The following is a 12,265-nucleotide window of genomic DNA, read 5'->3' on the forward strand; positions in this document are numbered from 1 at the left end:
ATACCTAGCCTATAGGCTAGGGTTTCAGTACGGAGTAGCAATCACTAATGCTTGCTGGGAAAAGAACATCTGAAACTATGGCAACTTGGGAATGCGCAGTGCTTTCGGTGACTAGTCTCATTGACAAGTGTCTCATTGTGTGTGTTTAATGGTAGACTGGGATCCCGTCCAAGGTGTACCCCCGCATTGTGTTATGTGCTGTCTGGATGAGGCTCCCTGCATGGATGCATTTAACCTTGGTTTGTTAACTATTCAGGTCCAACTTTAAGAAATCGCGTTATTCATGGAGCTGGCAGTACGCCACAATCCAGGATCCTCCCATGTTTGAAGAGACTGGAGGCAACCTTAGCTGGATAATTATTATTTTTTTCAAAGGGCTGTAGGTGAAGAGCACCTTCTTCTTTTCTTATCTACTTCAAGTTACAGGCAGGAAGGTTCCCGTTTGGGTCAATCCGTAAGTCTATCGGCAAAATAAGCGGATTGGTTTTATAAAAGCCTCTCAAAGTCTAAGCGAGTCGGCAGCCAATCGCCCCGCATCACGCCACCACGAAGGTGGGGAGGCCCCGTTTATCTGGACCAGTTTCGGTCTCCTGTCTCCACACCTACGCGGCATTTTCTTTCATTCCTCAAGTTTCTGCACTAAACTCGATAACGGTGTCTTCAGCTCTCGATATGTCGTCGCCTGTGGAGAGCAGGTAAAGTAACCGGATTAAACGCATCTTTATAATCGACCATGTTTTATTACAGTTACTATATCCTGACACCCCGATTTGCATCTGCTTAGCACACTTTCTTTCATCAAGAACAATAATACGAGAATAATATTTCAGAATATCAATATCAGAATATTGTCAGGGAAGGAGACATCGCCAAACCCATCGAAAAGTACTGACATTCTGTATCATTATATATATTATATATTTATTTATATATATATAAAAATGGCTTTATTCATTAACGCCCGTCTGCAATATCACTTGCGACCGGTCACCCTTTAACAGGTTTTGAATAATTTAAATGCAGTCTTATGTGATATTCTAAATGGTTTCATATTGAAGGGGGGCAAATAACTAGCATTGTGAAGCATCCTTGTTGTGAATGCATATTTAAATGCAGCAAAATGCTTCCACGAAAGCCCATGCCAAATCCATTTAAATGTGCCACACGAGAAGCTCTTCGTCAAGTGGGGGAAAATGTGTCTGTTGTGTCATTAATGAAAGGTTTCAGCGTTATATGGCCGGGTATAGCAAGGGTGTCCTGCGCTCTCAGTGCTGAATGGAAAACGCTGATGTTGCCGCAGCCCCCCAGGGCACGTGCACGTGCACATGCACCCTGGACATTTACAGGTCCTCCGGAAGGGACAGGATGCTGCACGCTTCGTACTCATGATTTAAAGATAGGAAAAAAACACAGTCATAATAGCTATTCATGTGATTTTTATGGCTTCACTACGAAAATGATTTTTTTAAATTATAAAAATGTAAACCTTGAAAAATGAGATACAAAGCTAAACAATTTTTAAAACAAAACATGTCTATAGTCTAATTATCCAGTCCATCCAACCATTATTGTCTGTAACCGCTTGTCCTACTCAGGGTCACTGAGGGTCCGGAGCCTGTCCTGGAGGCTATGGACGCAAAGTAGGGAACAACCCAGGATGGGGCACCACCTCATTGCAGGACAGACTCGCATACCAGTGTAGTGTAATTATTATAGCATATTAGTGAAGAGATCATCCAAGATATCTGCAGTATGAAGAATAATCATTTTCACTCGTTAGAACTTTATTTTTACTAGTAAAAATTCACATTATGGTTTAACTATAACTTGATTTTTACTTATCATGTATTACCATTGACTTACATGGAATTTTTGCTTCTCTGACCCAAAATTCAATTTGTACTAGTAAAGACTCATGTTGTAGATATCCGCCATATAATTCAATGTATACTAATAAAAACTCACATTGTACATATCTACATTTTAAATTTGCCTAGTGGAAAAGCCAGGTCCGCAATTCTATGCTTCCAACTTTGTGGGAACTGTTTGGGGAAGGAAGGTCCTTTATGTTCCAGCATGACTGTGCCCCAGAGCACAAAGCAAGGTGCATAAAAACATGGTTGGGTGAGTTTGGTGTGGAAGAACTTGACTGGCTCACGCACAGCCCTGACCTCAACCCCAGTGGACACCTTTGGGATAAACTAGAACAGAGATTGCAAGCCAGGCCTTCACGTCCAACATCAGTGCCTGACCTCACAAATGCTGTTAGAGGTAAATGGGCCAAAGGTCTCAGAGACATACCGAGGTCTGACGCGAAGCCTTCCAGGAAGAGTGGCAGCTGTCATAGCTGCAGAGATGGGGCCAACTCCATATTAGCGCCAAAGGATTTATAATGGGATCTCATAATAGTTCTTGTAGATGTAATGGCCAGGTGCCCCAATACTTTTGTCCATAATGTATTTATAAAGACTTGAAGACTTGATTGTTGATGACAAAACTTGACAAAACTAGGGCAAACTTGATTGTTGGTTGGTAACAGTTTACTTGAGGGGACACAAATGCTTAGTAGTAACTCTCAGGTACTACTGAATTACAGATCATGAACAAATATAGTAGCTACTTTAGATAAAAGATGCGTCACGATTCACCTATAATGAACAAACATGAGTATTTCACATTATTCATTACTTGTTCCTTTTGTAGTACCTTCAGTAGTTGACAGAGGTTTACAGGATTAATAGATATACTAACAAAGACAGCAACTGCTTGAGATAAAACGTCACAATTCATTAATGATGAACGAACATGAGATCAGTATGTAACTAAGACTTAGTTTGTGGTCAATGAATACATAAGTAAGAGTATAATGCTATATTATCTGTGCCCTGTTAAGTAAGGTGTTGCCATTGTGGTCTAAGAGACAGAGGGCTGCTGCCTACACAGATGTCACTACGCTAGATGTCATCATGCCAAAATATGGATCCATTCCCTCTGTCACATGAATATGTGGATCTAGTTGATGATCTGTTATCTTGGGGCCAGAGACAACATATAATAGCCTGGGAGACCATAAACAAAGAGGCAATACTGTGATGAATGTTGCATAGTTTACATGTATGAATAATGATGCCTTTATGTTCCTGCAGATCAGAGATTCTGCAATCAGCAGAAACCCTGCTGATCTTCTAACCCATCTCTTAACCGCTTATCAGCGTCAGCAGCATATAGACAAAATCTGGGGTTCGCCCTGGACAGGAGGCAGATCCATCACAGGGGCACACACTCACGTCGGTTTAGAGACAGTTAGCCTGGATGCATGTCTTTGGACTGGAGGAAACCTACGTTACGTTAGGAGGCCATCATACTGCCCTTCTTTGTCAGAATGAGGAAGCATATTATTCAGGTTGTGTCTGTCCCTCAGCTACACATACGAGGACTACAAAAAAACAGCAGACTGGCTGATGGCTACGATAGAACAGAAGCCCAAAGTAGCCATCATCTGTGGCTCCGGTCTGGGAGGGTTAGCAGATCTGCTGCAGAACAAGACTGTATTGTCATACAAAGAGATCCCAGACTTCCCCCAGAGCACAGGTGAGTGGGGTCTCTGTACAAGGCCAGGGAACGTCGGTATGACATCACAATGACTCAACCACAACACTGCCAGCATCGTGACTCAATAATAAATCAACGACAAAACAGAAAAAGGATCGGGGTTAATTTCTAGGACTTCTGCTCACGTTGAGCCAGTAATGATTGGTTTTGTAACCTTAATTATGACTCGAGTAGCTTCGGTACAATCAGTATATCCAGTATATGGCCGGAACACTATTAACTGTAGTCAAGATTGATGAAGTAGCATGCAATAAGGAGTAAAATAAATCCCCCACCTCATGCAGTGTCATCTGTAAACCACCAAGCTCCTGCAACCAGTTTTACTCTAACAACAGGTCTGTTTACAGTAGGTGCTTTCACACCAGCAGAACTTTTTTTTTTGAGCCAGAACCTTTCTCCAGAACCAGGGACTTTAGTTGTGTTCATACCACAGGAACTAACTCAGCCTAGTTGTAGTTCATAGGAGTACCTACTCCGGAACTCTTTGTTTCAACACAAGCTACTCTAGAGGCACCGACAGCAGTAGCTTGCTGATCGGTTGACAACAAGCACTGGTAACAACTTGGAAGTTACACAGAAATGCAGGCGAAATAGATTAGAACTAGTTGAGCAAAAACCGAACCGATGGAATTATTTTTGTACCTGTGTTACACTTAATGCATCAATGAATGCATTTTTTGATTGCATTTCCATTATATTATTTTGCATTGCAAAATTCAATGGATAACCCCTATACTTGTGTTTAATATTGTTGGTGCCAGTGATTAAGCTTGCAAAACGCTTATTAGCTATAAAAGTTCCCGGTCGAGACAGCCCAGGAACTTGTAAACCGGGACCAGGTTCTGGAACCTTACTGTGAAAGTGCTTAGTGATATTGTAGATCCTGGTGACTGCGCTACCATAAAAGTGAGAGTAGGAGATTGCTGTACCTGCTTCACACTAAAACACGTGTCATTTTTCTCCCACCGATGCCCTAGATGTCATTAATCAGGCCTCCTGGGATTTGGACAACAGGTGATGCAGGTTCTATTCCAGAGATCCTCCCATGGGTCACCTTACCCAACTGCCCTAGCTCATTACCTGGGTTTTGACGTGTACATGACACTGGGAGAGCGGCATCTAATGCAGTCTCCAGTTAATGATCCAGAATCAACAGCCTTAAAAATGCCTTAAAATGAATCTGTGAATCACAGAAACAGATATGAATGTATATAGTCGTCCAAATTTGTAATCAGTGTATTATAGTATGCAGTGTTACTATATGTAATCCTTCATTTGCTAAATTAAATTAAATTAAATTAAATTAAAGTTGCATGCAAATGGTTTGGAAAACTACGATTTAACAGTATAAATACAGCAACTGCCTTCCTGGCTACATGACAAATCCTGTATTTGTGAACTAGTTGTTGTGGAATTCTTTAGCACGGCGGTGCTTTGGGGGCTCACACTGCCCACCCCCCACCGGTGTGTTTTTAACATGACTTTGCCGATGTGCCCCCCCCCCCCCCCCCCCGTAGTGCATGGTCATGCTGGTCAGCTGGTGTTTGGAGAGCTGAATGGGAAGTTCTGTGTCTGCATGCAAGGCCGTTTCCACTTTTACGAAGGTTACAGCTGCTCTAAGGTGAGAAGATTAGATAAAATAGAAGATTATATTGGTAAATATGAAAGTAATTACTGGATAAACCGATACAATTTTGCCATAATAAATGTGCAACTGGATATCAGTATGAATACTATTGCCCAGCTCTGCAGGACCAGGGTCACCTCTTCAGTATGTTCTCTTATCCTGATGGGCAGTTCCCTGGTTTTTCCATCCCATGGAAAATCCACAGTGTTCTTTCCACCTAGCATGCTGCTGTCTCAGTTCTCCTCAGCTTCCTGCCTGGACAAGGACATTAAGAAATACACACACAAACATAGAAGCCGAGGCTTGACCACTATCCCAGCATGCACCTCTGCTCCAGTCCCCTTTACCAGCACTTCCAGATTTTCTACCACAACTGACTGAATTTAAGATACATTTTCTATGATAGCCCCCCCCCCCATCTTTTTGTTCCAGGTGACATACCCAGTACGAGTGTTCTCCCTACTTGGGGTGGAGACGTTAATTGTCACTAACGCTGCCGGGGGACTGAACTCCACATTCAAGGTGGGCGACATCATGTTGATCAAGGACCACATTAATTTCCCCGGAATGGCAGGCCAGAGTCCCTTACGCGGCCCCAATGAAGAGCGGTGAGTAGCAGTCTGTCTATCTGCCTGTGTGTGTGTGAGTGGGTCAATTGTTAAAATACCTCTTTCAGCTCGTCAACTATAATAAAAAAAAAATTATAATATTTTGCTTGTTGTTACCGTTTTTGAATTTTGTTTCTTTGGGGGTTGTGTGTCTATGTCTATGTGTGTCTGTGTCTGTGTGTGTCTGTGTCTGTGTCTGTGTGTGTCTGTGTGTAGTCATGTATATATTACATTTTTCAGGTCCCCACAATATAAATCACAATTTTATGAAAACCTGTAAATGCAATCAAAAAACTAAAATAGCCACAACTCTCGTGTTTTGTTTGGTCGCTTAGGGTTAAAGTTGGGGCTGGGATTAGGGTTGGGGTTAGGATTAGGGTTGGGGTTAGGATTAGGGTTATGCCCATGGAAATGAATGGATGGTTATATACAGGTTACGGCTTGTCAACTGCATCTAATATGTGAGTAAACAGGAAATGTCTACACACATAGGGAGACAAACATGTCTGTATGTAGAATTACAATATTAATACACAGAAATCATCAGCATTATGTGTGATATATGTTAACATGCATGTACAATAAGCCAAAGGATTCTGCGATTTAATAGTCAAAGCCACATCCTCCTTCATATGTAGCGTTTTGTTGATGCCCCGCGCATGTGGCCTGTAACTCCGCCCCCCTTGTCGATGTTGCCTCAGGTTCGGCCTTCGCTTCCCCTGCATGTCAGACGCGTATGACCAGGACTTGCTGCGCCTGGCCAAGCAGACCGCAGAAAAGGAAAACTGCGTTCTTCAGGAGGGAGTGTACTGTATGGTGGGAGGCCCCACGTATGAGACTGTCGCTGAGTGCAGGCTGCTGCGGACTCTGGGGGCCGATGCTGTCGGTGAGTCTAAATCTGTCACATGGCACGTTATGACACGTCTACCCACAATGCACCACTACAAGTCTACCTAATTCTTCTTTCTTCACATAAAACGGGCAGGTTTTTCTCATTCTTCCGTACCTGTCTGTCCTTCTTTATCTCTGTCGCTCCGCCATCCAGGGATGAGCACGGTGCCCGAGGTGGTGGTGGCCCGCCACTGCCGCCTCCGTGTTCTTGGTCTGTCCATCATCACCAACATGGTGGTGAGTGACTATAACTGCACTAACCATGCCAATCACGAGGAGGTGCTGGAGGCCATTGAAAGGAGGGCTAAGGATCTGCAGAAGCTGGTCAGCAACCTGGTGTCCCAAATATGACCTGTTGGTGTGGATGGGTGCTACTTCCTATGAAATAATAATCACAAGTTAACCAGTCATTACAATTGTGCTGTCAAAACCCACGCCTTACAATACAGAAATAGTATACACTCCTAACTTGATTAACAGCACTTTCACATACAAGGTTCATTAAAAAAATGACACTGCACTTTGCCTTAAAAGAATCTCCAGTAATTGTGGATAGCATCTATAAGTGTAAGTGACACTAAGGTGAGCACCTAATCCATGTTCTTGCTGTGTGCTGGTTGGTCAGTCTCTTATAATCATGCATGTGTCACTAATGTTGATGTGAAACAGCTGCATGAATCTTTCAATCAAGGAAACAAACCAGTCAAAGAAGAATTGAACTAATCAGCCAAACACAGTAGCCTTACAGTTTTAAAGTAGATTGTAAAACCTGAAGTAGCTCAAAGTGACCCCCCCCAATTAGGTGGCCACCCTAACTGACAAGGATATGGCAGAGATGGGGTTCTGGGTATAGGGTGGACTCTGCAGTGTGTTATATTTTCTTTATGTTTTCAGCATGGACCGTGGAAGGCATCTGAGTACGGGAGGGCGGGGACTGGGAGGGGTATGGAGGGTGGCCCCCCCGGTGCTGCAATCCATGGTATTTAGCCAAAAATGCTTTATTTGGTGATGGGCGATTGGCTACATTTCTATTGCTGGTGTCCATGTGGTGGTTCAGTCTTCCATAATCAATGCACTTTATGCAGACAATGTGCCTTCCACAAATGTTTTATTGCTATGGGTATTTTGCTATGAATTACTAAACTGGTTCTTACTACATAAATATTAAAACAAATGTAAAGCATCCTAATTCTTTAATGCAAGCTAATCATGTACCGTATGCGTGCACAATCAGTTTACCAAGAGCAGAGACACGATTCTTCATTTTTGTTCATGTTTTAAATCAAAATATGTTGATTACTGATGTATGAAAATAAATGGTAGTGAAGATGCTCCTGTGGCTTTTGGATCATTTCCTAATATCATGATTGTTCTCTTCAGCCAGTTCCCTACTGGTGTCATTCTGTAAGCATCACTCATGCGGCCTTTCCCGTGTTACTGAGCTTTCACCTTTAACAGCCACATGCTTCTTGACTCAGCAAATCAATGGAGATGGGAAAGTTTCTCCTGCTCTGGCCATTACTATTGCTTGACCCCTCCATGATTCGATACATGGTATGATCCATTAATTACAGCCACACATACAGTAAAGCCTTGGCAAGAGGCATATATCATTCAACAGAGAGGGGTCCATTTTTTCCACACTGATGATCGGTTTCGCCCTTGTGGCCTTCCCGTTTGCTTTAATTTGTCTCTTCTGACCTCTCATTAATGAGGGGTTTTCTCCCGCAGAACTACCAGTGGCTGGGTGTTTTTCCCCAGAAGGGTGGCAGTTTCTGAGATGTTGGAACAATCACAGCATATTCAAAAACGCTAATGTCACACATCTCAGTCGTTCTAATGTTTAGCCAAGCAGTACATGAACCTCTTCACTCTGCCTGTTTCCATCTGCAGTTTGCTTTGTAAGTGTAAAGGAATATTTGGTTTCTGACAACATTCATTATAGCATATAGTTATAGCAGCATTATATGCTTATATACGCACATATCATGCAAAAGCTCGGGCAGTGATGCCGTTACGTATGAGCTTATAAACTGCAATAACCTTGGACTGAGTGAGGCTCATTAAAATGTACATGCACTTTGTACAAAGTATTTCTGAGTGTGTTCCAGTGGGATTAGCAGTGTCTGTGGGTTCGAAGTTAAAACCTCAATTTAATATTGCAGGAATCTTTGGATTCTCCTGTTTGTTTTGCCATCTGCACTTTATTTACATGGCAAATCCTTGCTTACAGATGGCTGAGTAATGTCCAAAGGTACAATGGGGTTTAATGAAAGTCACAAGGTCTAACACGTTAGCCCGTTTCAGACATAAAATTACCTGAGGAAAGGCGCCAGGATTAAATGTCATAATGAATTAACTTCCAGCACTTGAAAACAGCATGGTGTCTAGAGGATAAATGGATTTGATCCATCTCAGTCAAGAAACTGAGCGACTCAGATTAATACAGATAAAGGCACATGGTGATGGGGCTGGTTGAGGAAGAGTTAGATCATCCTGGCTGGTGACTGCTTCAAGGATTACGGAGAGTCGCTAATGAAATCTGACATCCATCTTCCTTCTGCTGGAAAAGAGGTGTGCGTGACAATACACTGAGAAATAACTAGTAGAGCACCTCTGTTATGTAGCTGACGATGATGAGGGCCATGAAAATGACAATGTCTGTGATGACCTTAGTGATTAAGGCCGTGCAGAGGGTTATGTACTGCACAACGCCGAAATCAGCTCGGAGCCGAGCAGAACCAGCCGCGGCTGAAAGCTGGGGAAAGTTTCTTTGGGAATTTTATGTAACATCAGCCGAATCAGGTGCGTTTACCCGCAAGCAGAAACCCACATCTACTCTTTCATGCAAATAATTTCACAGAGCGGGAAGTAGACGTCACATTAGTATCACTGCACAGCGAAATCGACTGTCCGTTTAGACTATTTAGACCTCAAAAGTCGCTTGTCTTAAAATGTATAATGAAGAGAAATTTGGGTACAAGATATTATAATTCGGGCACCCCAAGGGCCCCTGGGCAGCGGCCCTGCTGGCCCGGTATGTAATCCGTCCATGTTGATAGGAATCGTGGTGAACTAGCAAACATGAGGAAAGATACGTTGCCGATGATCCGTTTAAGGTGTATCACATAAAGAAGCTCTAACCCTATATTTTTGTGAAGTCTCACTTTTGATTAATCACGCAATAAAATATAAGGATGAAAGTCAGGGCTGTCCTGGACACCCAGGGTTCTCCAGTCCTGGGCATTGTTCCAAAGTTAATTTGTTCGGGCGCTTAGGTGACCCTGGAAAGTTACAGTGTCAGTGTATAAATGTGCTACAGTAAAATGAGGTTTTATGCTGCAGAAGACCTCGTGCATCCTGACGTAGCCTACAGATGCAGATCACAATCAAATAAGCATTTACTGAACACGGATGCATTGATGGAGAGCATCAAGGTCAGCAGACGCAGGTACACAACAAAAGTAGCTTCCATAACCCATTAGCGTGCCTTAAGTAATGCAGGCTGACGTAAACCAATGAAAGTTTAAGTTCAGTTACAGATACTTCCATTTGCTGATGGCTGGGCTGTTCAAACGATAGATTGATGCTAGAGATTTCTGAACCTCCCCGATGTCAAACACCACATTGCCACATTTATGAGACCAAAAATAATCAGAATAAAGCACATGCGCAGATGTTCTATGCAGACGTTATGTACGTACGAGGTCTCCACCCTAGTGCACCTTCATTAGCTCATTAGACATCACTATCAGTACTGGGCATTTTGCAGATTGGAGCTACATGTGAGCTCATGAGCTTCATTGTTTTACCCATTACCTGAATGTAAGACAGGACTACAGCCTGCCCAACCCCACACAAGCGCGCGTCTCACTCCAGCATAAGGTGTGGCAGTATGGGAGACCTAACTCACCTTTGCTGGCATTTAAAGAGCACGACGGCTGCGATCTAATCCTCAACAACAGGAAAAAAAGCAAATTGAACTGCTCTGCTGTGCCACTAATAAGAAAAGCTCTGTCTGGACATAAAAGCCCTGTAAATGTGTGACGGAGGCCAATGGGGAGCCCAGGCCCAGTGCCGCTGTCTAAGCTGGGCCGACCCAGTATGACTTTATCAATCGGCTGGGGGGGCCTCCAGCACGCTTTCTTATGGGGAGGCTCCAAGCTCACTATTTCAGTCACACAAGGAGTAAATGCTAGTATACAAAGCCTCTAGAAAAGAATTCATTCGTTCAGACAATGGTGATGTAAAGGGACACAAGTTCAACTATCCAATCAAGACTAAAGGTTCTTTATTGTCAACACATCCATGTATAAGTGCTCAGTGTGCTGAAAATCCATTTCCCTTGGGCATAGATACAAATGCAAAACATAGATGCCTGACATTCACAACACAGTAGAATGCAAAAAATGTAAATAAACATATAAATAGCGTACAAAACTATGTTTGATTTTGTGCATGTTTGCAGTGTAGTGCAAATCTACAGTGTAGTGCAAATTCATACCTAAGCTGTTCTAAGGCTCAGCCAATTCCTGAACAGCGTGCCCTTGTCTGCATGCTGCATGTTTTCAGATGCTGCCACATGATTGGCTGTTTGGAAGAGCAGGCCGTTTGAGCATGTGTGCCTAATAAACTGTCTACAAAGTGAAAGTATGGATCGTCTGCAAACTATGCAGGGATGTAGCACATAATTTTGCAGAATATCAGCACCGAAACAGCTGATTGGATATTGGAGAGACACACTTCTGACATTTTGCCTGCTGTTAGTAAGGTTGCTACCCGTCCCGTATAACATGGGACGCTGCAGTTTATTCTCCAATGTGAGATGATCCCATATTATAATGGACAGGTGGCGACTCTAGCTGTTAGTCATTTAGGAGAACGTTGGTTTTGACTTTAGCTGTCCTACAAGGTTTCTAAATATCCCCATACATTTTCCTCACTGTAGCTAGAGGATTCTGAGAGGATAGGGATGGAAACGCGGCATGTTTTGTTTCTCATCCATACCTCCAACAGCAGAGTCAGCATGTGGAATATTCAAATGAAGGAAGGCATCAGGATGGGATGATGTCATTCTCATTTTTTTGGAATTTTTCGGGGATTTTTTCCTGTCCTGCCCATTTATTGTACTTTCACTCATTCGCAAACCTACACACAGAGATAAACAATCATGCAGCTCAGTTTCCATCTGGATCCCGACAGCCAGCCAGTCCCCTTTACTCACAGCCTTCAGCTACGAATGCATGCACAGTCCCAATGACAAGCAGATCAATAGCGGCTGATCAGGGCAAAGGCCATTTTCCCAAATAAACAGCGGAATGCAAAAGTTTGTACTCTAAATGTCTGTTACTGTGAATAGTTAAGTGAGCAGAAGAAGAATTGATAACCAAAAGGCATAAAATTAAAGACAACACACTTCTTTAATATTTTAAGAAGATTACATTTTTATTCCCTTGTGAAAAAATAATATGGTATTAACACACTTAAGCACACCCAATTTATAGCATTCCTTTATCAGGCTTCTTTG

At 42.8% G+C, this 12,265-nt stretch overlaps 1 protein-coding gene across 1 annotated transcript; it reads left to right on the top strand.

Annotated features, from left to right (window-relative positions):
* Positions 1 to 351: 351 nt before the first annotated feature.
* pnp6 (purine nucleoside phosphorylase 6) lies at positions 352 to 8,070 on the top strand. The gene is made up of 6 exons (XM_048972336.1): positions 352 to 695; positions 3,422 to 3,591; positions 5,130 to 5,233; positions 5,672 to 5,847; positions 6,549 to 6,733; positions 6,893 to 8,070. The coding sequence occupies exons 1-6, from the start codon at positions 673 to 675 to the stop codon at positions 7,087 to 7,089; spliced, it is 855 nt and encodes a 284-aa protein (XP_048828293.1). The 5' UTR covers positions 352 to 672; the 3' UTR covers positions 7,090 to 8,070.
* The last annotated feature ends 4,195 nt before the right edge of the window (positions 8,071 to 12,265 follow it).

This window comes from Brienomyrus brachyistius, chromosome 13, assembly GCF_023856365.1.
Source record: "Brienomyrus brachyistius isolate T26 chromosome 13, BBRACH_0.4, whole genome shotgun sequence".
NCBI classification, from domain to species: domain Eukaryota; kingdom Metazoa; phylum Chordata; class Actinopteri; order Osteoglossiformes; family Mormyridae; genus Brienomyrus; species Brienomyrus brachyistius.

Coding starts and splice junctions, on each gene's coding strand:
- pnp6 (XM_048972336.1), top strand. CDS start 673: ATGTCGTCGCCTGTGGAGAGCAG. Junction 696..3,421: donor TCGTCGCCTGTGGAGAGCAG/GTAAAGTAACCG, acceptor TCTGTCCCTCAG/CTACACATACGAGGACTACA. Junction 5,848..6,548: donor CGCGGCCCCAATGAAGAGCG/GTGAGTAGCAGT, acceptor ATGTTGCCTCAG/GTTCGGCCTTCGCTTCCCCT.